The sequence below is a fragment of the Pocillopora damicornis genome, chromosome 8, assembly GCF_964200805.1.
Source record: "Pocillopora damicornis chromosome 8, jaPocDami1.2, whole genome shotgun sequence".
Classification (NCBI taxonomy): Eukaryota; Metazoa; Cnidaria; class Anthozoa; order Scleractinia; family Pocilloporidae; genus Pocillopora; species Pocillopora damicornis.
In genome coordinates, this window is record NC_142677.1 from 18347863 (window position 1) to 18375458 (window position 27596).

Below are 27596 nucleotides of genomic sequence, written 5' to 3' on the forward strand. Positions count from 1 at the left end.
TAAGCATTGTAGAATTACGTTTATTTCATTAATAAATGCAACCAAAATGGCTGTTAATGCAGAGCAACAGTCGCTGCAAGCAGTAATTCATATAAAGTTCGTCGCAAGCCGGGGTCTCTTACAAAAGCGCGAAAACTAATAATATATGAAAAGCGCGAAAGTAACAAAGAAAAAAGAAGAATGTCTTATTCTCTAATGCATATGCGCACAAGAAACGCGAAAAATTCCGGTACATAACGAATGGATGACGAATATATAATACCAGTATTATATAACATTCAAGTATTCCCTTTAGCACTATAAACACAAGGATAGAGAAATATCATGAACAAGTTTGGATCACGTACACAGATTTGAGAGCATTGCAAAGTCCAAGTAATAAAGCTTTCAGATGCCTGTATGTTGAGGAAAAGACCTAATTAAAATTCTAGCCGTCACAGAGAAACGTAGCTTTTTTAAATCGGATTGTGACGAAGCACTTATGGATACAAAAAATTACAAAACGTTCACTGGTTCAATATTTCCTCCATTTGCAAAAAGAATAGTAACTTTCAATATTAGTTCGCGTTATTTATTCCATTTGTTGCCTCAAATCACTTAGTACCTTTGCGTGACTGACAGAACAAGAAAGAAGAAAATTTCCTCTTACTGTACCATGGTAATTCAGTGAATCACTTATCCGTTCAATCCCTTTCACTCGGATCAAAATGCGAATGGGAATGGCGATCTTTGAATTTTTTTTTTACTGCAAGTGGTTGTTAAATCAACCTACAACCTCCTATACCGTCCTCTTTTTATGATACTCGCGGATAAAGAACCATATTTTCAACTCCTTCTGCTCGCCTTCCAAGTAAATTCTGTGGACATAACCTTCAAGCCCCACACCAGGCGACGTTCGGACTCCAATTGTAAATTGAAGGATCGCTTACTCAACATAATCCTGCATTCTTATAGCTGGTTTCCTCACCCTACCACGACTGGAAACTCCAATAATTTCGTTTCCAGGCGAATCACTTCCGCTGTCCGAGTCATTTTCGTTGTAATGCACGCGACGCGCAGACGAATTTCTCCGTAAACTTCGTCGCGAAGGCGCAGGAGTTTCATTTCTTTGCGACGCGTCGCTAGTCCTTCGAGAAGAACTCGCATTCGATTTTCGTTTGTCTGAGTGAGACGCACCAGTCTTAGCAGAGCGCTTTGAATTTGGCCGCATTGTCACAGTGGGCCGGTGAGTAGGTCGAGCTGCCTTTCGACGAGTTTGCTGTCGTGACTGCACAGCGCTGTCGTCACTGTCTTCTTCTCCTTCTTCATCTTCATCTTCATCATCTTCCTCTTCATCGTCATCGTCGTCCTCCTCCTCTTCTTCTTCTTCCTCGTCTTGTTCTTCATCTCCTCTTTCTTCATCGCTTCCTTCACCTTGTTCTTCTTCTTCTTCTTCATCGCTACCCTCTTCCTCTTCGTCTCCATCTTCTTCTTCTCCTTCGTCGTCACTCTCTTCTCCGTTTACACTAGAAGAACCCCGCGCTAAGGACGTACTTCTGCGCGTTGAATACCTACTCGCCGGCGGCCCATTCGAAACACTTTCCTCCTGTCTATTCTGTTGTATCCTTGAAGCAGAGAAACGCATAACAAGCTCGCGCCGTGCACTTGACCTTGTTGATCTAGTCTGTCTACCACTTCCTGTATCATCAAAAACGCTATCGTTATCCCGTTCAATACGGGATTGGGAGCTGACCCGAGAGCTTGTTCGGGTTTCTGTCCTCGAAGTAACGGCGTGACCGAAACCGTTTCTGTGTTCTGAATCTGACGTAGAAGAGGCACGCATGCCTATTGAACGAGTTCTGCTCTCTCGTGCGCTAAGAGAATCTACGCCGGAATTAACGCCTGAGTAATGTGCTGCATTGGAGGCAGCCTGGTGTCCCGAATGGGATGTACGATGTCGTGACACACTATTGGTGTTTGGTGCTTGTGATTCTAGCAACCGCATGGTCCGTAACCTGGTGCGTCGGGCACCACCTGACGCAGCCTCGTACCAGTCTCTCAATACGCTGTCCACACGATCCTCAAACATGGCGGCCAGACGAATAGTCATTCCATAGATCTGAGAGAATAAATACGCAGATTATTATGTACCTTTTCCTTACAATATCAATCAAATGAGAGATGTACCATCGTACGGTTGCTAACTTGATATGAAACCAACGTCGTGGAAACCTATAAATGATTATACGTCTCAAGTGAAGTTTGCCAACAGAGAAATATTTTACCAAACGATGGGGCAAAGAACCTTAATTCTGCGAATAACGTCGCTTTCTGGGTCGGTCATCTTCTCTTCCTCTTTGTTTGTTGGGCGAATAAGGGGTAAAAAAACAAAAAACAAAAAACAAAAAACAAAAAAACAAAATTTATCAGACTGATGGCATGTTCCTTATCTATGCTGCACCCCGAGTATCAAAAGTTGTCAGTACTAATTTTATTCGCGCCACAAGCGTTACCAATTTTTCACACAAGTCAGATAATATCGCTTTACCCGTGAACGCGGCATGGTGTTGTATGCTCTTGAATTCGAGAAAATCAAGCGCACATCTCGGACGAAAGTCTCCGGGTCGCTATACAAGTTGTCTTCCAATCGGCGATAAACGGTGCTGAAATCCATCGGTTCGGCCACTACCTCGGTGTAGTCCTAACACAAAAAGTAAATATTAACGGTTTTAAGTTAGGCTGGTATTGCTTAGGGTTGAACGAGAAACCAGGGCTAATTTAATTTCAATGAAGTGTTCTTGTCGTTAAAACGGTTAAAATAGTGTAAAACATTCGTTTGACCACACACACAAACATGAACACACAAAATCAGTTTAAGGCGAGTTCCTTCCTGTTTCACTACCTCTTCTTTTTTTGAGTCCTTTTTTACGATTAAACACCCTCGGTTCACAAGTAAACTCACCGGGAAATCATTCAGATCTACAGGGTGTCGGAAGGGCGTGGCATCTTCACGAGACACCAAGAAGTCTAACAGCTCATGAGCAGACTGCATCCACGGCTGGAGTCAGAGAGAATATATAATTAGTCACTGAAAAGCTCTCAGACAATCGAGAAAACACAACAAACCAAACAAAAACAACAACAAAAACAGGTCGCCGTTCGCACACAGTTTTTGTAGGTCCACATCAGTGTTGACACCAGCACAGTGCAGACGGAGTTTCCCAGCTTTGGAGTAGCCACCCCACAAAAACGAAATCCGTTCACTGAAGTGTTTTCATGCGTAGTATCAAAGACTCAGCTGAAGCAAAAGTCTACCAGGGTAACCTTGGAGCCCCCGGGAAGAGTTGCACAAAAATATGGCCTTACTCTGCAGTAACAATACTTTTACATAAGCAAAATGTTTTACGCGAGCTCGTTTGTGCGGACATATTGCGCCATTTTATATGCAACGAATGAAAAGTCAAGGAAGAACAAATCATAAGGAAAGAAGGAAATGTGAGCCATGCATAACTGCTCGTAAAGCAACGGTAAAGACAAGCTTACCTCAACAGGAGGGGCCTGCTCTCTCTTAATATGTTTGTTGTGACTTTCGGAACTGGATGATTCCTGAAGAAAAAGAAGGTTTTCTGATTAAAAAACAATCATCTCCCTTTCCATAGTGATTACACGCACTCTAAGCGAGCGCTTGATGCTATAACGCTTAGTCTACAACCTCAAAAACTATTAGAAAGTTGCACTCACTCGTTTTCTTTTCCGAGAACCTGGCACAGTAGAATCCTTAGGAAGAGGTACAACAAAAAATGTACAGCAGTTAGACTTGGGGAATTGAAAACCAGGGGGAACAGTCGAGTTATATATTACGGCTCGATAAAACATCGCGATCGGGCGAATAACAATAATTAAGTTCGTATACCCCACTAACAAGCCTGCCCTTCAGGCTAAAGTAAGCTCAGTGGTCGTATTCAGTACCTGTGACGTTTCTCCCTCTCCTGCTGACTCTTCGGACATATTTTCAACCTGAACCTGCAGAAGCAAACATAGGTGGGGGCTTAAATTTTAGAGCACTCTTCTACTGAGTGTTGCTACCAAACCCTAAGTAATAAAGTCGAGAAAAAAAAATGCCACCAGAATCGACTCGCTGAACTGAAGCGCAAGAAAACGCGAGGGGCCAAGGTACGGCATTATTTCAATTTACAACTTCTTAGTTCAGTGTGTGGTACTAGTTGCTAAGGTCAAGCACAGGGCGAAGTAAAGCAAAATTAAAAGTATTCCCAGATTACTTTCCACTCTGAAATGAGAATTGCTTTAACTTGCCCTGTTAAAGGTATCGTATGGTGGCATTCATATATCAGCTTTAGAGAACACTCTAGGAAAGAGAAGCTAATCAAAGGTTACAATAATTAGTCTTTTGCAACTTAGTCTTAAGTACAATATCGTTTCACTAAGAAGAGAAGTAACTTGAGAGCAAGGAAATGTTTAATGCTCTCAATGCAGCAGCTGTTGGATCAAACCTGGAAAACCGTCAAAATTTAAAACGAATCTCAAACCTCAACGTCCTCGATTCCTTCTTCGTCTTCACACAGTGAAAGTATATCGTTACACGTGGAGTCCCTATCATGTTAAAACACGACAACAACTTTATTTTAAGGCTTATCCTGGGACCTGAACTATGTTTTTGAGTAGTTCTTTCGATTTCAAAGAAAAGTATATGCAAACGTAAATAAAGAGTGGCTTAAGTTTTTACTTAAGAACGCTTTGAGGCATTTTATTGATATGGCCAGTAAAAGAGGTAAGAGTTTTAACATTAACTTAAATTAACCGCTGATGTTGTTGTTTCTGTTATTCTTACTTTTGAGGTTGTTGACTTACTAGAAGCCGTTAAGGGTGGTACACCTCTTTGTAAAAAGCTTTTGAATATTACGTCGTTTTTAGAAACAGTGGTGGGTGATACTCGGAGTAAATCGGATAGCAAAACTGAATAAAAATCCAAACGAGGCAGAAATTTAAGCCATACTCACCTAATAAACGCATTCAACACAGACACGAGTTTCATAGAATTTCTAACAATCTGACTTTCTTCCTCGTTGTAAAGACGAGCATTTCTTTCCAGTTGTTTTACTTCCCAAAGAAGAGCAGTAACTCGCCTTAAAAGGTAAATAAATATATAAATAAATATGCATACTTCATCAAACCACGCTGTTGTTAAAATGACAGCTCGATCAGCGAGATTTTGTCGTAATTCTTCTCTCGTACTGAGGAATAATCTGACTATAGACTAGAATGGGATCAATGCCAGTATCAAAGAAACTGCACACCAATCCTTCCCTTAAACCGACTACAGTCAATTGATAACAAGTAAGGGTTAATGTTGGGTTAGGGGAGGGGTCGGTACGCAGTTGTTCAGAAAGTGGTATTGAATCAAATAATGAAACCTTCCGCTTTACACTCGCTGACTTTTTGACACCCAAAGTGGAGCGGAGAGAATGAAAGTCTAACGTGATAAGTGTAAAAATACGAAAATTTTACTCTGCAAATGTATACATCATGCGCGCCTTTATTAATCTTCAGCCATTTTCCACGTTTGGTTTTGAACAAGTTTCACAGAGATAGTGCTACACCTGCCATTCGAAAAAGTTCTACCCTCTAACTTGTCTACGGAAAATCTTTGTAAGTCCTCTTTCGTAATTCTTAACCCTAAAACACCTGATAGCGAATAGGTAGTTCTCTCTAATAGCTGTCCTATATTTCGTTGTTTATTAGTTAAGAGAATATGGAGTCGTATCAAAATAACGCTGATAATAGAGCTGATTAGTTTGTCTCTCCTCATCACCTGCTGTTGGAGAATAAATTGAATTTGCAGGGAAAGTTATATTCTAATCTCAAAAAAATTGAAAACAACACTTCAAGACTCACCTGTAATACTTGTTCAAGAGCTTCTCCCGAATGGTGTTCAAGTCGGTAGGGTAAGGCACTACAGACCAGTAATCCGGGTATTGTTGCACGTCCACCGGGTATACGAACGGCCCCGCAAAATTCAGCTGACTCAGCGCTTCCAGACCTGTTACTAATCTCTGAGACATGGTCTCCCGTCCCTCACCAAGCCATTCGGACTCTTCATCCGGGTCATACGCCAGTGACAGTCGATCGTCATCGGTCAGCGGTATGTTACTAGTTGCTGCTCCTGAAGCGTCGGCGGAAAGATCTGGGTTGCCAGGATCTGAAGGAAATAAAAATACAAAAAAATTGAGAGAAGACGTGAACTTTTTTTCAACGCGTTGAAGAAAACTTGCTTCCATTTTGTTTTGATATTCAAAATTTTAGAGAAAATGAAAGGGATTCACGAGCAAGACATTTGGATCTCCCCGTGAATCTCTCAAGCTTAGGGTGAAAATTGATGCTGACCGAGCGAAGAGTTAGGTCGGCCTGCCGTGACAAGGTACATCATTGAGTACATACCATGTTCAGTGACAGGCTGAAGGTCCCAGGGGCTCATTCGCTCGACCTCTCCTGTGTCCCATCTGAAAAATTCCATAGGTCATAGTATTAGTCATTTAATATTAGTCATCACTTAATCGTCAGTTAGTACACAAATTAATATCCACTCGCTGGAGTCAAGTAAAAGCGTGGGGTAAATCAGCGGATCTGATTTCAGGGACATTGTGCTCCAACTAACACAGTTGGTCAGTTACTGTTTCTGACTGTAGCGGCCTCCGTGAAAGGGACTTTCCTGATATAATTAAAACATCTCTGAACACAACAGTACACGAGACTGTAAAATCAAGTGAATCAGTCTCAGTGCAACAGTTCTTTTCTAGGACTCTGAAGATAAGCGTTTACCTTTCTCTGTTGCTATTTGTTTCCCCAAAAAAGCTATATCAAGAAAAAATTACTGTATGGTCATTCTTCTCACCTGACAGTGAAGCACTGAAAGTGAGAGTCAGGAAAGTCGGTTTGGAAAGGACTTCTATCCGTGATCTCGCCCGCCCACCACGTCTCGTCAATGACACTGCGAAAGCGATTGCCTAAAACAAGATGAAATACCGAAAAAAAATTGAAGATACATCCAAATTTTTGTTTGATTTATCTGCTAAAGTATAAGAGAGAAGTTTAGGAGACCATCACTCTTATCTTAGGTTAATATTAGGCAAAGAGCGGCTCCCCCTTTTCGGCGAAGTCCATCGCACAAGTTAAAAAAAAAAAAAAAATCAGTAAAGATTTCTTCGTAAATAGAATGTAGCATTGTCCTATAACCTAACTCCACTCTCTAAGAAAGGAGAAAGGTCTCAAACAAATGCTTTTGAGATTAATCTTGCAAGCCCTCAGGAAGAGACACACAACAACATGGCGTGACCCTGCCGTAATCTTGCTTGTAAGAGGGCAAGGTACAGTACAAAATCCGCTCAGAGAGCTTCTCAGAGTCCCGAGCACTAACACGTACTGGTTAGAGAAACACCAACACCAACACACGTTAAAACTAGTTGAACAGGTTCAACGCGTTGGGGTTTATTTCTGTCGTAAAATTGCCCACTCTGTAGGCTGAGGTTTACAAACACTCTACTCTATAATGTGGTATGAAGCTCAGAGAAATTTGGTCTGAGAGAGGATTTAATTTGCAGGAAAAGAGATCGACTTTTATGAATATCATGGCTTAGAATGATCATTGTACAGTTGCATGATTCCCTTCCGGGTCTGACTGTGGCGAGAGTGAGGACAAGATAGAGATAATTTTCCGAAATTGTTCTCGGAAAAAGGTGGAATTCTCCATGATTTTGTCAAGAATAAGGTTGCAAAGGGCCACTAAAAGTGGATAGTCATACCGGGGTAACGCAAGTTTGAGGTGTTGGTGTAAGATTATATCAATACAACGACACAAATCCACAGCTAGGAGATGGTCGCGTCAGACCGTACTTGATAAATTGGAGGAAAGCCTTCATCGCCTACAGTTAAACTGACTTAACATACCAGGTCTCCAGTTTTGGTTTATGGACGCGTCATAAGCTTGCCGCAATACAAGGAAGTCTAACACATCTGGGACGTCGTGATATCTGGCAAAAGAAGTGAAATCAATGAATACTTTAGCAAAGGAACCCAGCACCAATCATGCGTTCGCAAAGAATGTATTTAACATTTTGAGTACGGAATAATAAACCAATCAATAGGCAGTATTCTCTTACTTGACAGTGAACGTTGCTCCTGTGCTGTTGCCTGTCTCTGGATTTATTAGAGCTGCGATTAAAAGTAAGCAGGAAATTCTTTAGGTGAACTTTATCAATATTTCTTGTCTAGGCAACCGAAGCCGTGATATTCTCAAGACATTTGATGGAAAGTTATGAAAAAAATTTTTCCTCGACACACCTCCTGGTCCAAACCCGAAGAAAAGTCTCCACGAAAGAGTTGTCATGGACGAAAATTCCTAGTTTAGAGGACTTGATGAGGACACTTGTCAGGGACATCGTAAATAGGTAAATAAGAAATTCAAGATACAGTATATTCAGTTTGACGAAGAATTTTTGTTAATAAGTGCGTTTCCAAAGGTAAACTAGCACGTGTTCGAACAGCTAATTTAGAAGGAATGCATTTGGAGCAAAATCAAGAGCAGAGAGGTTACCTAGTTTTAAGCAGCAAAGAGTTGGTGGACCAGCTGAGTAATGCAGACTTACAATGCGACACAGCTCTTCAGCCTACAAAAAAAAAGACAAAAAATTATAGTGAAGACAAGAATATCGAAACTAAACTTCGTCATCACCATCTTCCCAACAATAGCGTAACTTCATTTTCTGCATATAAACACACACCCACTCCACAGTTCCTCCGATCGCTCTGACGAAGGACTAACGCTCGAAACGTCAGCTTTGAAACTCTTTACGGTGGCTAATCTAAGATACCAACTCAGTTGATAAAACTAAATTACCCTGTTATTCTCTCCCACCAACGCAGCACCACGGTTTCTTTAGAAACTTACCCCCTTTGAACGTGATAAAGAAGGCTAAGGTAGCCTACCTTCAATCTCAGTTTATAGAAACACTGCTTCTTTGGATTGATTTCGTAACTTTTCAGCGCAATCACTTCCTTTACGTACAGTTCATGGCCTTGACGGAAATAATACACCTGAAAATAGAGATGAAACCAGGTCGTTCACAGCTGGAAAAATAAGATGATTCTTAAGTGAATTTTAAAACATCAAGAACACACCAACAGTTCGTTTCGTATGCGTAGAAAGCGCTCGGCAGACAAAGGCATGCGAGTGTTGCGCAGGCACGCGTTTAATGCTAGTGATGAGAATGGAAGTAATAGGAATCTGCGCGCACAATGAATGATAATTTCTGCGCAAGGAAGAGGGTCGTGAACATTAGGCACTAGCGTGCATCTGCGCGAGTGTCGGAAGGCGGCACGCGTGAGTATTATGTATTTAATCAGTTCAACAACCTATGTTTTGGCATTTTGAAGTAAACTTTGATATAAAACTTTTCTCAAGCACCAAAGAAAAAAGACCCGCTTTATTTACACTTGCGTTTAAGTACCCTAGATAAACATTTGTACTTCGGCTCACTTATCCGTCAGACAACCACCACCGATTTGTGAATTTTGGGTTGCGCAAAGGCAATCGAGGGAACATAAGGGTTCCAACGATTTTGCGCACCATAAAAACTCTCTAACTTTCTGAACGCCAGTATCTAAGTCTATAGTTCATTACGCGAGAATCAAGAAAAAGTTAGAAACAAAGAAAAGAAACTAATGAAAGCCAGAAGTAGACTACTCGTGAGAAAACACCTATTAGGACAAAAACTTTTTCAACAGATAAACAAAGACAATCTCCTTTACCTCGTCACCAATCTGAGGTACGTATGGTGAGATGCGCGTGACTGTGCAGATCAGCCAGTCTGGTGGCTGATATAAGCTGAGTAACTCCTGAACTTCGTCTACTTTAGGTTTTTTGGCCGGCTGAAAACAAACAAAACACGAATGAATTACATCACATTTCTCTGTTTTTCTGACAACCTCGTTGCACACGTTGTTTGTATTTTTTTCCAACAAACCTGATAACACTTCATTCTGTAATAGAGAAACAACACTCAAGAACAATTCAAGCCAGATCACAAAAAACAAAATTAATACACCATCATTGCACAGATGAATACCAAACGCAGGTCATATAAAACCTTTACTTACTCTCTTTTTCTTAGCAGGTTTCTTGGCTTTTTTACTTTCTTTTTTAACCTTGGGTTGCCGCTGAGGGGAGCTGGGACCTGGCTGAGTCGCTTCGGTCCCTTCCTCCTCTGATGTACTCAGTACTCTACACACCCGCCTTGAGAATGAATAAGCACATATCACAAGAGATAATTCACCATATCTGAAATCATCCTAGCATAAGTTAGATTTTTTTTTAGTACTGAATCTTGAAATAATCGTTTGTCAGGGTAGAAAACATAAAAAGTTATGAGTAAACAAAACGGAACGAGACTGACTAACGATAAAGGATTGACGCGAATTGCCTTTGACGAACTAAAAAAAAAAGGCTCAGCAAATTTTCGAAGATGCAGAGACCGTGATGTAGCACCTTTCAGACAATCAATCCAAAAAAAGATTTGGAAAAAAGATTTGAGGTCTTTCTCTTTGTGGAGGAAGACTGCAGAGGTTCTCTTCTTCGCCTGCTCGACCGTGCATAGTCACCGCTGACCCCAAGAAGATAATGGAAAAAAATAGACACTTTATGACAAAAGAAGATTCTAATAATTACGTGTTCAAAAAAAAAATTGTATTCACCTTGGACGGCGGTTCTCAGTCTGTTGCTGTGTTCTAAGTCCAACTTCTTCCGTCCAATCCGAGTACTCACTTGATTCACTGTTGATAAGAGTAAACAGTCAGTGAAAAATTACTAAAGTCACACACCCGACCTATGCCGTCAAGTAACTTCTCTGTCACGCATACCCTACACAACGATATAGCCAGAACCGTGTTCCCACATACCTACTACTCTCAGACCATTCATCTTCCTCGTCTTCTTCTTCAGTATCGCTAGGCGTTGCTGCTGCCTCCTCTTCAGCTGATTCCTCTACGTCCATAGAGGCAGTAGCTCTGGTGGAGTAAGTTTGTCTCCTTGTCCCACGAGAGCTCTGTCCAACATTCCGCCGATTTGAGGTGCGACGAGCAGCCTGCTGAGGTCTTTCTTCGGCAACTCGTGGTTCTGGTACATGAACCGTCACCTTTGAATTGAACGAGAGACAAAAATATTCAGTACTAAATAATCGAAAACCATTTACCCGACGTTAAAAGACTCCATACCAAACAAGGGCTGTTAAACTACTAGATATACCTTTCAGACTTAAAATATAGCAACACACTGTTACTCAAGACTGCCATACAAATACTTTCTAGTCTTCACTTCAATAAGTAATAATAATAATAATAATAATAATTTATTAGTTGTATAGCCCTATTTACATGTACAGATCAATAGTGCTTTACACTGAATAAAAATTAAAAACCTTATATATCTAAATAAAATTTACAATAGTAATGGTAGCTAAAAATATATAAGAATAAATTATTTTAATGTAATATATCTGAGTTAATGATTACAAAAAGCTTCATTAAACAGAAACGTTTTAATAGCTTTTTTAAATTTATCCAAACACTTAATCATTCTAATTTCATGAGGAAGTCTGTTCCATAAGTATGGTGCTGCTGCCTGAAAAGACCGATCTCCAAATGTCTTCAGCATCTTACCCTTAGGGGGCTCAATCAACAGAGTACTTACTCTTTTGGATGTCGAGGGCAAGGCTCGTCTTTTTTTCTCTCTAAGATAGTTCAACATTTCTTCTCTTCCGAGTAACAGCCGTCTCTCCACATCACTCCTACAAGTACAAACACATTTAAGATTGAGTCTATTTTTGTCTCAGAATATGAAGGAAAAATTAACCATTTAAGAACAACTTTCTACCCAGTGTCGAGTTTCGAAGGTGATGCGAAATCTTGTTGCTTTCCCACGTTAATAACTGGTCCAAAAAGGCTCACGCCACCTTTTCGATCAATCAGATTCAAAACTATGTTCAACCAAACGCGACTTGAGTTTTGCCTTAAGTTTGGATTGGCGCCTCTTGGCATTTTCTTTAGTCCTGATTAGCCATTCAGCCAATGAAAATCATTATTTTTACTTAAGGTTATGGCTTTACGACACTCGATTAAAATGTGTTGTAAACACTTACTTAGCGATGCTTGGCTTGCTATCAGGCACAATTCGTCTATTTCTCCACGCTGCAGTGTCAGACTCAGACACGTCCTGAATCACAGGCACGTTACCGTGAACCAGCCGAACTCCTTCCACGTCACCCATCTGACGCATGCCATAGTTACGGCTTCCTCCGGGGCTCTGGAGGGGAGGTACTGCTCCCTGACCATGAGGTGGAGGGGAATGAAGACCTGCTGTAAAACGCAGGAGAAAGACCAAGTTTAACAAAGCCCATTAATCTTTTGTCCCCAAGGAGTGACTAGCATCTAATTTCTCCTTACAATATCACCCCTGAAACACACATCAGGGTCACGAGAAAAAGGAAATGATCACCGACTAAAGAAGCTCTTGATTGTTAAACAAATTCTCCTTGTCAGCACTTTAAGAAATGTATGGAGAACGGTACGGAAAATACAAATGCTGATGTTAGGGTGGAAAGGTTAAGACAAACTTTACTTTTTACAAATAAACTTTGACTCCCAAGATCTGATCAGTCATTCTCCCCTCAGGTTAAACGCATCCTCTCATAAGTAAGGAGGGAGAATTTGGTGATATGTAAAGAAAACACAGTCCCCCTGATAAATAAGTGCGTTCTCATCACCTTCTTACTGGATAACATATTTACATTGTTTGGAGAAGTCACAAGTTGATCACTTTTCGCGGTTAAAGGGGTTAGAGCTTTCAATCGGTGCGTCCCGTTGGTTATAGCGGACTTTAAGAGTAGCTTCAATATCGGGCCGCAATTCCGGAAATGAGCCAGCGATCTTTGGATCGGGCAGATCGATGACTACACTGGAGAGAACGGCGGAAACCGAACCTACATATAGTCTCAGGGGGACTGGACCGTTTCCAGCGTTCATTTACTTAATATTCTTGATCATTTATATCAAGAGATTGCGTTAGATTTGTTTAAGGTAACACGATCAAATTACGCGAAGGAATATATATATATATATATATATATATATATATATATATATAAATAAATAAATAAATAAATAAACCAGTTTAACAAACCTGGAAACATTTGCCTTTCCTGCGCCTCAGCAGCTTCGATCTCTGCCAGTAGGGGAGGAAGATCTTCCCTTGGTGTGGGAGGGGGTTGAAGGGCAGGCCTGGGTGGGTCGCGGACATTGCTTCCGTGACCTGGCACCAGACGCTGAAAGTGCAGTGGATGAGGATTGCCGTCTACATCGACCAGAAATGGAGGAGGCATGAGATGTGGGTCCGTCTGGGTCTGCAAAACAAATACGTGCATAGTCAGGGTTAAGGTACCTACTTGCATAACTACAGCATTTATTTTCCATTCTCTTGCGGCAAGAAGGAGTATTACTACAGTAGTGCTTCTCCTGAATGAGTTGGCAGGTCCATTGCAAGTATTCTTTCACCGCCTAGAATCTTGTCAGGTTCACTTCTAAAAAAGTGGTTGCCGATAATACCTTTTGGTGGAGAGAGACAATGGTGTATGGCCCAAACCATCGGCCCTGAAGATTTCTCATGTGTACATACACACGTTTTTCATAAGGTAAATTTTACCCGATTTTTGGATGGAAGGTGAAAGGAATAGTGAAAAGTTTCAATGGCATAAATCTAATTTTAAAATGCTCTTTACATTCTAAGAACATTCTCCCAAAACTCCTCCTCTCCTGTGGAATGTGCTCTAATTAATCACGTTTGGCGAAGGGCAAGTGCGTACCTGTTCATCAAGAACGTAGTTGTTGGAATCTCTTATAAGTGGTCTGTAATCCGTGTGGAAAAACTGTTCACTAGGAACCTACAATGAGACAACCGAAATATGTAAATGAAAATGCTCAGTTTTTATCTGAGATCAAAGTCACCCGGATTGCCTACAAGTCAAGCTGCGAAGTAAGCTCGGGGCGAAAAGTTTACCCAAAGCTGGAAAAGAGCAGACTGCAAGATGTGGCGGCGCAGGACCACTGAATGCAACTCCCAGAGAGCTCACATGTGAGCTGTCCATGAGCTGTCCCACGTTCAAGACAAATATCAACATCTTTCTTTAGAGAAGTTTTTGATTCAGTGTCGAAAGTAATTCGGGCTTGATTTGCTTTTATTTCACTGCGCTGTATCTAGATGTCTCGCCCAACTTTTCGGCTAATCAAATGTAAAACTCAACTCGATTACAATTTGTTCACTCGCGTTTTCCCGCGCTTCCAGCTGTATGTTTGTTGCTATTTTGAGCCGTGACATTTTCCCTGGTTCTGATGGCCGTTTGATGACTTTTCTCTCTCGGTCTTGTGACTCTTAATCGAAAACCACTCCATGAAAATAATAGGATAAAAGGTAACGTGGAATACGTAGTAGATAAGAGAGTGTTATAAAATGTGTCACTGAATTACCTGGCTGTAACGATCACTTGAACCATAACCAAAGATACACAGATGGCCGTGACTGTCTGTTGAGGCGAATTTGAGGCCATCCGGTGAAAACTTACAATCGAACACAGCCCCGTGGCCTTGACCTTCAAGCTGAAAGGAAAGAGCACGAGGTTGTTAATCAACATTTTGAATTTTTGAAAAATTAATTCAACATTAGGCAAATAGGTAAAGAGAAGAGATACAGTAGTATTTCAGCTGGAAGATTCTATTGTGATCATATAACACCAAATTCATCACAAAGATTGCAACTAGAAGACCTACTCATCAGATCTTGGGAGTCAGAGGCTTGCTCAAAGCATGAGTGTACTCACTGAATTATAGAAACTCGTGATTTTAACGCCAGTTCGGAGATCCCACAAAATAACATATCCATCATGACCTGCCAAAAACAAAAATTGGGCCCAAGCCATTAAAAAGGAACTGTTGAGTATGGTATCAAGACAGATTCCAGGAGCCAAGAAAAATGAAAGAAGTTGAGAGATGTGAACTCCATCAAAATGCTTGTCCTCAATGTGTGCTTCACTCTCCACATAGCTAGCCAGTTTCAGTGTCTTAAAGTAATTCCATCATAATTTAGGGAAGATCAAACTGACAACAGAAATTAAGCAAAAGTCAGAATCGTGGGAAGTTTGCAATGGACACTCCCCGAGGTGGCTCTTCTCGAGTACTGTTTCCAGGTCATAATGAAATTTGGAATGAAGGTTTTTGTGGAAGGAGGAGAAAAGCCCTCTGTGAAAGGACGAGAACCAACAACAAACTCACCCTGCTTATGACAGGTGGGTAATTGAACCCAGTCCACAGCAGTGGAAGGTGAGCACTCTCACCATTATGCCATCCCCACTCCCCAGCCAATGCAATCAATGTTTAATCACTTAAAATGATTTGGCATGATAGTGAGAATCTTTTCTTTTTTTTTCTTTAATGAACTACTATTTTCATGCTTCAACCAAGTTTATCAGCCCTTATTTTGACTTCAGTTTAGCATGTTTCACCTGCACTTAGAAGAACATGGGGGTCTGTTGGATGAGCCTCTAAGACAAACACTTCATCTTGATGTCCCTGAAGAAGTAAATTTGATATCATTCAGTGTAATTCACACCCAAAATGAACCTAAATTTTACCTAGCATGAACATGTAAGGAACGGAAAGTATTAATGCACAACTTTTTTTCCCAGAGGAAATGTTTTCATGAACAGGGAAAGTATACATAAGAAAGGTGGGCTCCAACACAAAGAGGACAGTTAAACTACAGTTGGAATAATATTTGATGCACTGGGCTACAACCATTTGGGCAACTAGAAACATTTTCAAGTAAAGTAATGCTCTTCACAAGTGAGCCACAATTTCAGCAATTACAGAAAAGAAACCTTAAAAAAATAGCTATGCTTTCAACAGGACTTGAACCCCTGACTCCAAGACACTACATGTAGTTGGGTGCTACTACCAACATGAGGTACAAAGCCTCTCATTAGGAGTGGGGAAAATTTAGGTGACATTTTTTGTTTCTATTTGGTGTGCAGTAGTCATTTAATAAATTGCAATGTTTTCTCTTGACAACCAAATTTTTTTCATTCTGGGGACCAATTAATGATTTTGGCACACCATGGAGCACTGATTTACTTTTTCCTCAGATTTGAATTGGAAGGTTGGGCTTATTCAAAGCCAAACTCTAACTTTGGCATTTCTGTACCATACAGTATCCTCAAATGATGGTGCCACTATGGATTTCAGTTCTTAACAATACTGATACTTACACAGAGAACAAGTGAGAGATTTCCTGTAGCTGCTTCCCACACTTTCAGTGTATTGTCATTGACAGCTGTAATCACATGCTGATCCCACAGATCCCACCCGACCTGATACAGCAAAAAATGGAACATTTCTCAGTGTGATTACTAATTACAAAAATTGAAACAAAAGTATGGAAAATACTGGATCAGCAGTTTCTGCATTCCTGAACTCCCCACACATCATTACATAAATTATTTTGTAATGCATATTTCAAAATTATTCAATTTATCACTAAGTTTACCAAGTCTTACCATGGTAACTCTTGGCTTCAGAGCTCTGACTGACTCTTCTACTGGTGATGAACTGTGAGGTTAAATAAAGCAACTTTATAAACAAAACAAGTCAACCAAAGCCAATTAAATTACAAAATCTACTGACAATAATCCACTCATTCAGAAAAGTACTTAATATTTACTAGGGTTTTCCTCAGGATCAGAAGTAGGTGGGCAACTTGCTTAAAATTAAAAAGTCCTTATTACATGTAGGTACCAAGTTTTATAATCCATTTGCATTAACTAATATCTTAAACATCTTGAATTTATGGTGAAAGTCACAAGTCAACACCTTCAGAGCCACTCCCTGAGTCTGCCTTCTTCTAGCTCTTGGACAACTAGACAACTCTGACTATGCATAATGCCTGAAAAATGATGAGTTTAATAACTCATCCACACTTAGGGACAGGAGAGTCATTTTTGAAGATAAATTGGAATATTTTTGAAGTAAAGAGTTCAATCATGAAACATACTTTGGAAGTCTCTTGCTGACATCAATCAAGATGGGTCTCCATGCTGATCTGTGAAAATACCAAATCCTAGCTGTGCCATCTCTTGATCCACTGAGGAATCTGTAAAAGATATATTTACATCTCTCAATTATTTCACTTTCTACATACATTAGATAAGATATGTACTACATACATTATATAAGTCAGAAAATTTATGACTTAGCAATGAATTGTTTCATAATCCCAAATGAAACAGTTGAGATAACTTTATGGCCCATTTTACACACCATTAAGAAGAAGTGTACAGATTGGCGATTTTTAATGTTTTATGTTTCAAGATGACTAACATATTCAGTTTGACTTGAAACCCATATTTTGCAATCTTGTATTCAAGGACATTCACAAAGGAAACATGATTTCAAAATCTTTAAACTGAAGATTGACTTGACTAAATGGAGCTACAAGTACATGGAGTCACATGGTGTATAATTCTTTGATAGAAATTTTAATAACAAGTAAATTTGACAAAGATGAAGCACCAGTTTGAATGAAGAGCTTTTCATTTGGCCTATGCTTGGAAATTTTTGCTGCATTTCTATCTGAGTTTTTTTTGTAAAGACCTTTAGTAGGGATTTTCAGGCTACAAAGGTAACTTTTGGTAGATTTAGATATGCTATTTTTTCATTCCTAACAGTAAACAACCCATCATTGCAAACAAACCTGTCTCCTTTGTGACTAAATTGAATACTGTCCACATGATCCTAGAGAAGAAACAGGTATGTTTAAAGATCAAAATTTAATCAATCCAGAACTGGTTTCAAGACTTCACAAGAGAAATGATAAGTATAAAATTAAACTCACATTGTGGAAATCTAACTCAGCAATTTTCTCTGGTGGCCCTGGAGTCATTTGGTATATTCTAATATAATGATCTGTACTTCCTGACACTAAGAATGTTCCTCCTACAGCAAAAAAAAAAAAAAAAAAAAAACCAAATCATTGTACAGATACCACTACATGTACTGTATGTCTTAGAGACATAAAACATAGAACTAAAAGCAAATTTAGATTATAAAATTAATAGGTTTAGTGCACCTTTCTATAAAACCATGCAAATATGGAAGTTAAAGCTACATGTAGCCATAAAGAACTTCCTGTTATGGTTATCATTGTTAGTCTGTAGTAAGTATTCTTAACATTCCCAGTTCTTTCAGTATCTGTTTATTTTCATCTCATTAATTTTCATTTTCCAATTTTTACTTTTTGTAGTTTCCTTGCCTTTGAAAAAAGCTTTGTATATGATGAATTAAAAATAAAATGCATGTGCAAGATGTTTGATTACTATTTTTTGGTAATCATTGTCAAAACATAGATTTTCTAGATGAAGCAACTCAAAGAGCTTTCACAGTTGATTCAAGTGAGTTCCACTAAACGATTAACAGCCTTGCAACCTCATTATGCATCTTGAACTCCACAACTTGTATGTTATTCAATGGTGCAGCAGAAAATTAATAATTTAGAAACATTGACTGAGAGTACTTTGTATGATGTTACCTGGACTGAATGAGGAACACACCATCTGTGTTCCAGGTCGCGACTTCTCAATGAATCTAATAGGCTTGGAGCTTAAAAAAAAAGAAGTACAAGGAGGTTAAAATTTGATGTCATTCAGTGTAATTCACACCCAAAATGAACCTAAATTGTACCTAGCATGAACATACAAACATTTCTTTCAGCTGTACATGGATTTGACAGGTAAACCTTGTCTACTTCAAGACAGCTCAAAGACTTAACCCTTTCACTCCCACAAGTGACCAAGGCATAATTTCTCCTTACAATATCAATACAATATCGACTAGGCAGGTGATGAGAATAGAGAAGAATACCAATCATGGGATTATTAGTTGATCCAATACCAAATTCTCTGAACTAACATTATAAGAATTGTATGGCAGATAGTAAGGAGAATTACTAATTAGATCTTGAGAGTGAAAGGGTTAAAATGGGAATGGGAATAAATGAGAATTTAGCAATAGACATTCCACAAGGTGGTTCTTCTTATCCACAATTTCCAGGTCAAATTGGAATTTGGAGTGTTGGTTTTGGTGGAGGGAGGAAAACTGGAGGGGCCAGAGAAAAACCCTTGCAGCAAAGACAGGAACCAACGACAAACTCAATCCACATGTGATGCCAGGTCAGGTAATCAAACCAGGGCCATGGTGGTGGTAGGCAAGTGCTCTCACTACTGTGCCATTTCTGCTTTGCAAACTGACTTGTGTGTAATGCAGAGTATGCTGTACTATTTTCAACACTCACTCAAAAGTTAAGGTTGCTAAATCCCATTTCCAAAAGCAAACTGTTCCATCTCCACCAGTGGACACCAGATACCTACAATAAAATAAACAAATGCATAATTCAAACTACATCACTGTTGGCTTACGATACATGAGAGTATTTCTCTTTCAATTTAGATTAAGGCTATTTTTTAAGAAACTTAAATGGCAAGATAACCAAATGAAGTGGTGTAAAGCTTTACTGAATTTTTTGAGATAAGGAAAGGCACATTATATAACTTTGTTTTTCTTATAACAATAATGCACACTAAACAAAACTAATGAAAGCTAAAACGTCACCTACCCCTTTTATCATACTACTACCACCCCAAATATAAATTTACTTATCATAATAACTGTGTAGACAGACAAAAAAAAAAGTTGTAAAATAAATAAGAATATTGATGGACTTGAAAAAAAGGAAATCTCAACAGGGAACTGAAACCTAAAATTGAACCATTTTTAAATTGCAGCTTATAGATTAAGTATCAATGTTCAAACATTTTTTTTCAGTTTTTGGGCTCAACTTTGCCTTGAAAGATTTGGTTTATACCGTGTTTTGACCCAGTAGCATCGCAGCTCGGAAAATCAACATCAGCCAATGATATTATGTCACACGTGGGGGAGAAAAATCATAACCCTTAAACACAATCTAGCTATCACTTTTGTGATTTCTCAAATTAAGTAAGAAACAAACCAAGAAAGAGGAACCTGAAAATTTAAATACCTTGATTCATTTAATGGTGAAGGGCAAAACTGTAGATGAAAAATATTACAGCATTAATAATTAAAACTCTGTTCTGAAGAAAATTGATTAACAATCAAATAATTGCTACAGAATACATTTTCCATTCTAGAAACAAAAACTATTTCAAGTACCACACCTGAAGAGAAGTTATCATGCCTGTATGTCCCTGGAGCACTGCTACTGGAACTGTGGATTTTATGGACCACACCCGAATCACCTGAAACAGTTCAAAAAACATCACTCACTCACTTACTGAGTTTAAAGTATACTTGGCACATGTTGAAGATAATGGTAATAGGACCGAGTGGAGTCTGTAATCACATGGTCTTTAATCATACCAGTGATTAACAATATCTGACATGAGAATGATTATAGACTCAATTAAACGACACAAAGTCCTGTTACCAATTTATCATAACTGTTACAAATTCCTGAAAAAGCAAATACATTTAGGACACTAAACTCACTACCTCCACTAGGTAAGCAAGAGATAATTTCTCCTTATAATATAAATACAATATCAAGCAGACAAGTGATGAGAATAAAGAAAAATATCAATTATTGATAAGTTATGACATGAAATGGAGTGCAATTTGGTGTGGATTAGCACTTTTTTTTTATTTTTTCAAGGCTACAAATTGCACTCACCTTACAGGCTTGAGCAATTTTGTTGACTTTGAAAATTTTACTCATACTTATTTACACCAAATTGTTCTTGAATTCATGTTATTACTTATTGACATGAAAGAAGGATCACAGATAGTCAAGACAGACAAAATTTTGACTGCGCACACAAGCTATTTGTAACTTTCACTCATGTTACAACTTTGCACTTGTGTTACATGAAAAATGCACTCATATTTAGCTACTCAATGTAATTTTTTCATGTGTAGCAATAAGGAATTATTGTTGATCCAACACCAAAATCTCTGGGCTAACATCATAAGGATTGTATGACAGACGCTATGGATAATCACTGGTGAGATCTGGAATTGAAAGAGTTAAAAGCAATCATGTACAAATATGGCAATCAAGGCCAATAATTCAGTGATACCGAAATCAGTCTCCTATAATAATATATAGATTTAGCCAAGCCTAAAATCAGAGCTTGCATTTTTTTTTTCCCACACAACTTGTCCTGGCCAGGACTAGAACCCAGGTCGTCCAACTCGGAGCCCAGTGCACTGACCACTGGACTACTGAACAAAGCCGTGGGGTTGGCTTGCCTGCAGTACAGTTGACCATGCATGTCAAAAGTAGCACCTTGTACAGTTGTACAGTCATACATCAAAATTTTTTTGGCTTAATGGGTTACTACCATTTTGTATAATTATGGAGCTACGCTCTGCAAGCTCTGCTATAAAATAATAATGATTGGACAATACCTTATCACAACTTCCAGCTGCAACAAGGTTGTTTTCATAGCTAATTGCAATATCAGATATCTCAGCTTGATGTCCTCTCAAAGTGGCAAGAAGTCTACCATCTTCACTGGACCAGATTTTAACCAAGCTGTCATCAGCACCCTGCGAGACAATTCAAATATGAACAAATTCCTTTTATCACCAGCAGCTTCATTTGTAATAACCAAATGATAAGGTCTGGGAAGTACTAAACATGAACTGTCACTGACTGAGGAACAAGCAAAGTGAAGAATATTATTCTTACAAGCTAGGAGAATGACCTCTAGTTTGTGAAGGGTTTTCACAATTTGCTTATTCAGTCTTTAGTTCTTTTACTTCAATGTCTATTAGACTTCTTTAAAATCAACTAACCGTAACAATGCATTTGCCACTTCTGTCAAAGAGCACACAATATACAGCAGAAAGATGACCAAGTATTCTGCGATGCTATAGAAAAAATCACAAACAGATGTTACTAACCTTTATAACATGCAGGCTCAAGAAAGTTGATGTAAGCTATGTACAAGTACTTGTGGTTTTTAGGAGTAGAAAAAACTCACCATAGATATTTTTGTGTAAAGATTCGGTTGTGCCACATTTCTGATACTGGATGTTCCACTGATCTCTCTGCTGCATAACACATGACCTGAAATACCATGAAAGGAATTAGTTAAGGTATCATTTTTTTATTAAATGGCTTACCTCAGAGGTCTTCTTAAAGAAGGTAGAAGAGTAATAATCACAACATAGAAACACTCAGGAACTCAGGAACATTGACGCAGGATATATTCTGAGTCCATTGAGGAAAAATACAAAAATAAGTGAACTGCACAAACAGACCATTTTCTTAGCAATCACTATTCTACTCGATTTCAAACCTACAAAGGTGCATTTCCTACAGTGTATTTTTACTGCTATTTATTTCCTCCATTAGCTTTGCTATTTTGCAGGTAGGGATTGTTAGATATGTATTTTAATTGCTAAAATATATAATTTTGTTTAATGTTGTTGTGAATAGACACTAAGAATTGTTTCTGTTCAACATCTCACCAATATTTCCCGGAATCCTTCTTTTTACTGGTGGTAATAATGGTGCTCCATGATAACAAACAGCTAATGAGCTCACACTTGGTTTGCTTGGTTCTTAGAAAAAATAATAATTAAATGAAAGGCATTTCATATGTGCACTAAAAAGACTCTTATGGCTGGAAATTAACAGAGCTTTTTCCTAATAGAGTTTTTTTCCACATAACTTTATCTTGCTCCAGTCTGCAAGCTTCACTCTAGGTGAAGACTAGCTTCACACTAGTAAATTTCAAGTTATACTGACAGAGGAAGTATTTTGAGAACAAGAGGCTGAAGTTGGTGGGATCAAGTTTATATGATGCTCTAAAGGATCGTTCATTTGATCTAGCAAAAATATTTTTTAGCCATAGATTGTGGTTGAAAGTCTGGGTCACTTCCAACATGTTCCACGTGCAAAATAACATTCGTTCAGCATTTCAGAGAAGAGAATTTATTTAAAAGTTAATGAATCAAACTTCATGCAGTCAGCACACGCAGCGTAGTACCTGAAGATATCCGCAACAAATTCTGCCTTCCAGCTCCGAGCAAGGAACGATAGCCCTCTACACTCCCTGGTACACATTGCTCCACCAAAGGTCCGAGCCGTTTAGCTATTCGCAGTAAGAAATCATCTGGTATGTGGTTATTCTCGGTAACCTAATGGAAAAAATATTGGCGTTGCAGATTCATAATACCCTATGGTTTCCCTCAGATTTTCTACACATTTAATGCCACAGGAAAAAATTATATTTTCAAAACCGCAAGACCACAAAAAATATATGGTACAGAAGATCGCAAACGTTCAATGTGGTAACCAGGCCTTCTTTACAGAACAAGAAAACAAAATGTGTTAATTTTGCATAAAGGAAACCGAAATAAAATTGTTCAGAGCAACTTTGATGTGTTTTTTTTACGCCCGATCAAGACTGAAACTTTGAAATCGAAACGAAATGAATACTACAGAAACGAGCGCGAGCGAATCTGTCTTCAGTAGCAACATGACGAGCTAGATATTAGATCTTAAGCCACTCAGCGGCGGAAATGAAATGCTATTTATATTATTCTGACGTCGTATTGACAGCTGGAATTTCAATCTTTCATTTGCAATACAATAGGAAACTGAGCCGACACGCAGCACCCTCTGATCTGATTGGCTCGCTTGAAATAAAAACCATAAATAACTGATTAGCATATGAATAGACAAAGGCTTGGTATGCATAAGTTGTTGGGTGTCAAACACAGCCTAAATTTCGTAATGAACGCTGCAAAAAACACAATCTGCTTGCCAGTCGAAAATACGCTCGGAAAATAAATTTCTCCATTTTTTGTCGGGCTTCGCCCACACGATGCTAGGAAAATAAAATTTTGTTCCCCGCTTAAAAATCCCCAATAAATTTTCATGACTGCAAGTCGAGAAAAAGCTTTAAATCGCGCAGTCGACAAGATCTGTAAATGGGGTAAAAGTGTACCGTTTCCTCGTAGGTTTGGTCATGTTCTTCGCCCCTCCAATCCACACGACGACGCAAAAGCTAAGAGAGGACATACAGGAAAGGATCAACTATCAACATGGCATGAATTAAAATCTATTGTCTGCTTACCTCGCTGGGGTCAAAACTGTTCAACTGAGGAGCTTTCTTTGCTGTAAAATATATAATGTTATCGTAGAGGTGTAACTGCACCTATGTCCAACGGGTTTTAGAGAAAAGGGGTACTTACCTGATGTTCGACCAACTCCTCTTTCAATGCCTGCGTGAGAAACGGAACGTGTTGGTTCGAAATTTAAACGGAATAAACCCACGCAAGTTGAACTTACCAATCCAGCACGTACACAGGGGCCCTTCGAGAGGAACTTCGCGATCAGGAAATAAAGTTCTGTAGGATTTCGGACAAGAGAAAAGAACTATAAGGTTACAGGCAGAGGAGACAAAATGTGACCGAACGAAACGAACCTCTTTCAACATCCTCGTCCTCGGTGTTCACCATTCTGGGTTAAGGCTTGTATGAACAAAATGTTCTTCTTGCCAAAATAATCCTACCGTCATCTCAATTGAAGAAAAGGTTCGTTCTTTTCGCCATCAACGGTTAAAGCGTGACATGGCGGCAAACAGCATTCGACTTTCTTTTTGTCATGACATCATGCATAATCATAAAGGACGCAGTGCGCATGCTCACACGCGACAAATTTCAGTAAAATCGTGACCGGCCGGCGAGATGCTTCTTCTGTTTTGAATCGTGTTGTGTGAAAAGAGTACTAAACTTGTGTTATGTCGTGGTTTAAGGAAGAGAGGAAAACCTCCTTCATAAGAACGTTCTGTAATAATGTCATCAAAGCCGGTCAGATTCCTAAACACGTTGCCATCATAATGGACGGGAACAGAAGGTTTGCGAAGAAGGTGAAGTGCGAACGTTCAAAGGGACACGAGAAGGGTTTTGAGAAGTTAACAGAGGTGAGATACGCGGCTATCATTTTCTGAGTAAGCTTATGTCTGCAGAAAATTTTAGTATAGCTTTTAAGTTATATTCAAACCATTTCGGTCAAAATATCTACTAGAGATCCCAAGGTAAAAAATTATAAGGCTTGCGCGAAATTTTCATCACTCACTCGGTGTACAAAGTACAATTGAAATGAAAATGTTATTGAAATAAAAAGAAATAGGATCAAAACGATGATTTTATCGATGAAATATGATGGTTGAGCAAAACGATTTCTCTATATTCAGTTAAGGTATTGACTAGCCTTTTTATTTTTGTGGGGAATTTTGACATACGCATACATACATGAAACCTGATACTTCAGTCATCTGACTTCATTTTTGCATGATATTGCACAATTCATTGACTCTTCGGATCTGAAAGTTGACCCTTTTGGGTGTTCCTGAGAATCTGAAATTATATCAAAACAATGTTCCTCCAAAATGATAATGTTCTTGTTTCTTTTTGACTGTCTGCACGGTAGTTAATGAAAAATTGTAAGGAAAAAGTTTCATCTTATCAGTCCTGGGAATGCAAAGGTGAAGCCAAGAATGGTTTTTTCCTTTCTTTTGTTTTATTCAAGGGAGATCAGTAAATAGTGCTGTGATGCACTCTTAGTTTTTAACATTTTGGGTAAAAGATCCTAACCAAAACAACCAATGATCATGGTACACTGTAAATGGATTTTGAGTTGAACACAAGAAGAGAAATTCCATATCTACAAACAACTGTGTATTATTTTGTTTGTCATACAAACACCATAAGCCTTTACTGACAAGAAAAGTTGACTTAAATAATTCATCAACTCAGCAGAGTGAAGGCAAAGGTAAGTGACCCAGTATCAGCTGATTGGTGATATCAAAAACACAAAATAAATTATCGTAACTTACTTGTGCACAGTTATGGTTTTTCCTAGGGCTAGAAATCCTTGTAAACACTGAAGTTTGTACAATAATGCACTATCATCCATTATTTGTTCTGTGTCAAAATCCATAATATCATTTGGGTGCATTTATTACAACATAATTAAAAGTGAATGTCACCACACTCTTCTTAATGATCCTTTTTCACTCATTACAGGTGCTGGAATGGTGTTTTGATCTTGGAATACCAGAAGTTACAGTTTATGCATTTAGTATTGAGAATTTTAAACGATCAAAAGAGGAAGTGGATGGACTCATGGAACTTGCCACACAAAAATTTGATAGATTGATGGAAGAGAAGTAAGGACATACATTAGTGATGAAACACATTTATTTGTTTTAACCTTTAAATTCCCATGAGTGACCAAGACAGAGGTATTCCTAGCAGTATCAATATAAAATCTAACAGTCAAGTCATGATAATAAAGAAACATATAAAAAGTAGGGGATTTTTATTTGATCCAAAAATAAATTCTTAGAACTACATGTACATGTAACAAATAAAGAATTGTACAACAGACAGTCAGAAGAATCGCTAATGAGATCTTGGGAGTGGAAGGGTTACAGTACCACTTGTGCATACGTTAACCAAAAAACGTCTCATCACTTGTCTGTTAGATTCTGTATTGATATTGTGAGGATAACTTCTGTCTTAGTCACTTGTGGGAATGAAAGGGTTAACACACCAAAAATTGCATGCAAGTGCTAATAAAAAGAAATGTGCGTGTCAAAAAATCACACATGCGCACATAAGCTTGATACAATTGCTTTGTTAGTATGCATGAGGTATACCTTTTGTTTTTTCTATTGTTGGGAATTTATCGTTTTAACCCTTAACTCCCATGAATGACCAAAACAGAATTTCTCTTTACAATATTAATACAATATCAATCAGACAGGTGATGAGATTGTAGTAAAGTGTAAGTTTGAGGATTTTCTAGTTGATCCAGTACCAAATTCTCAGAACTAGCATCACAGGAATTGTATGACAGACAGTAAGGAGAATTACTAACAAGAACTTGGGCAATAAAGGGTTAAAGAATAGACTACAATGAAATAGCACTAAAATACTACACAAGTAGTTTGTTTCAAGTTCCATTTGAACTGACCTTCCCAATAGGCTGTTACATATGCTAATATGAAACTTGTAGAACGAATAACAAGCTCTCATGATCCAATCATGTCAACACTCTGTATTGTTTCAGGACTTTCCTGAACACAGAAAGATTCTCAGTCTCCTATCAAGGGTTATTAAATTCCCCTGGAAATAACAAAATTTGATTTTTTTTCTAAGAGAGGAAATCAAGTAAATATTTTTTGGGAAGATGAGAAGGGAAGTAGGCTTGGAGAAGACCAAAGCAATTCTTAAACCCATTGGATTTGTCATGAGTAAGAGTAAGAGGGGTCGATTATTGCATTACAGTATGGAAAAGTCTATGGGTTATCTTTACACTAAAAAAAGGGACTATAAAAATTACATTAAAAAGTTACAAAATTTGTGTGTTGCACCCTGTCACTCCACTGGAAGCTGGC

The 27596-nt window shown here is 38.6% G+C and overlaps 2 protein-coding genes across 2 annotated transcripts in view; one reads left to right on the top strand and one right to left on the bottom strand.

The window, feature by feature from the left end:
- LOC113671870 (bromodomain and WD repeat-containing protein 1-like) lies at window positions 1-24825 on the bottom strand. Its single transcript, XM_089213885.1, has 44 exons — window positions 24618-24825; window positions 24482-24540; window positions 24385-24414; window positions 24138-24197; window positions 23175-23325; window positions 22654-22746; window positions 22164-22249; window positions 21976-22050; window positions 21586-21726; window positions 20337-20417; window positions 20180-20208; window positions 19436-19507; window positions 18674-18744; window positions 17981-18081; window positions 17840-17880; window positions 17141-17239; window positions 16647-16698; window positions 16359-16460; window positions 15597-15663; window positions 14916-14983; window positions 14566-14694; window positions 13905-13982; window positions 13226-13445; window positions 12186-12402; window positions 11738-11834; window positions 10948-11183; window positions 10744-10821; window positions 10150-10285; window positions 9802-9921; window positions 8980-9087; window positions 8588-8660; window positions 8154-8205; window positions 7942-8024; window positions 6890-7001; window positions 6436-6497; window positions 5893-6196; window positions 4998-5123; window positions 4527-4590; window positions 3949-4002; window positions 3721-3756; window positions 3523-3585; window positions 2942-3037; window positions 2528-2680; window positions 1-2098 (listed from the first exon to the last, which is right to left on the bottom strand). The coding sequence occupies exons 1-44, from the start codon at window positions 24649-24651 to the stop codon at window positions 926-928; spliced, it is 5382 nt and encodes a 1793-aa protein (XP_089070011.1). The 5' UTR covers window positions 24652-24825; the 3' UTR covers window positions 1-925.
- LOC113671882 (dehydrodolichyl diphosphate synthase complex subunit DHDDS) overlaps window positions 24783-27596 on the top strand; it is a 6914-nt gene continuing 4100 nt past the window's right edge. Inside the window, exons 1-2 of the mRNA XM_027188137.2 lie at window positions 24783-25115; window positions 26221-26363. Coding sequence (XP_027043938.2) covers window positions 24933-25115; window positions 26221-26363 — 326 coding nt within the window. The 5' untranslated portion in view covers window positions 24783-24932. The remainder of the gene's footprint in view (window positions 25116-26220; window positions 26364-27596) is intronic.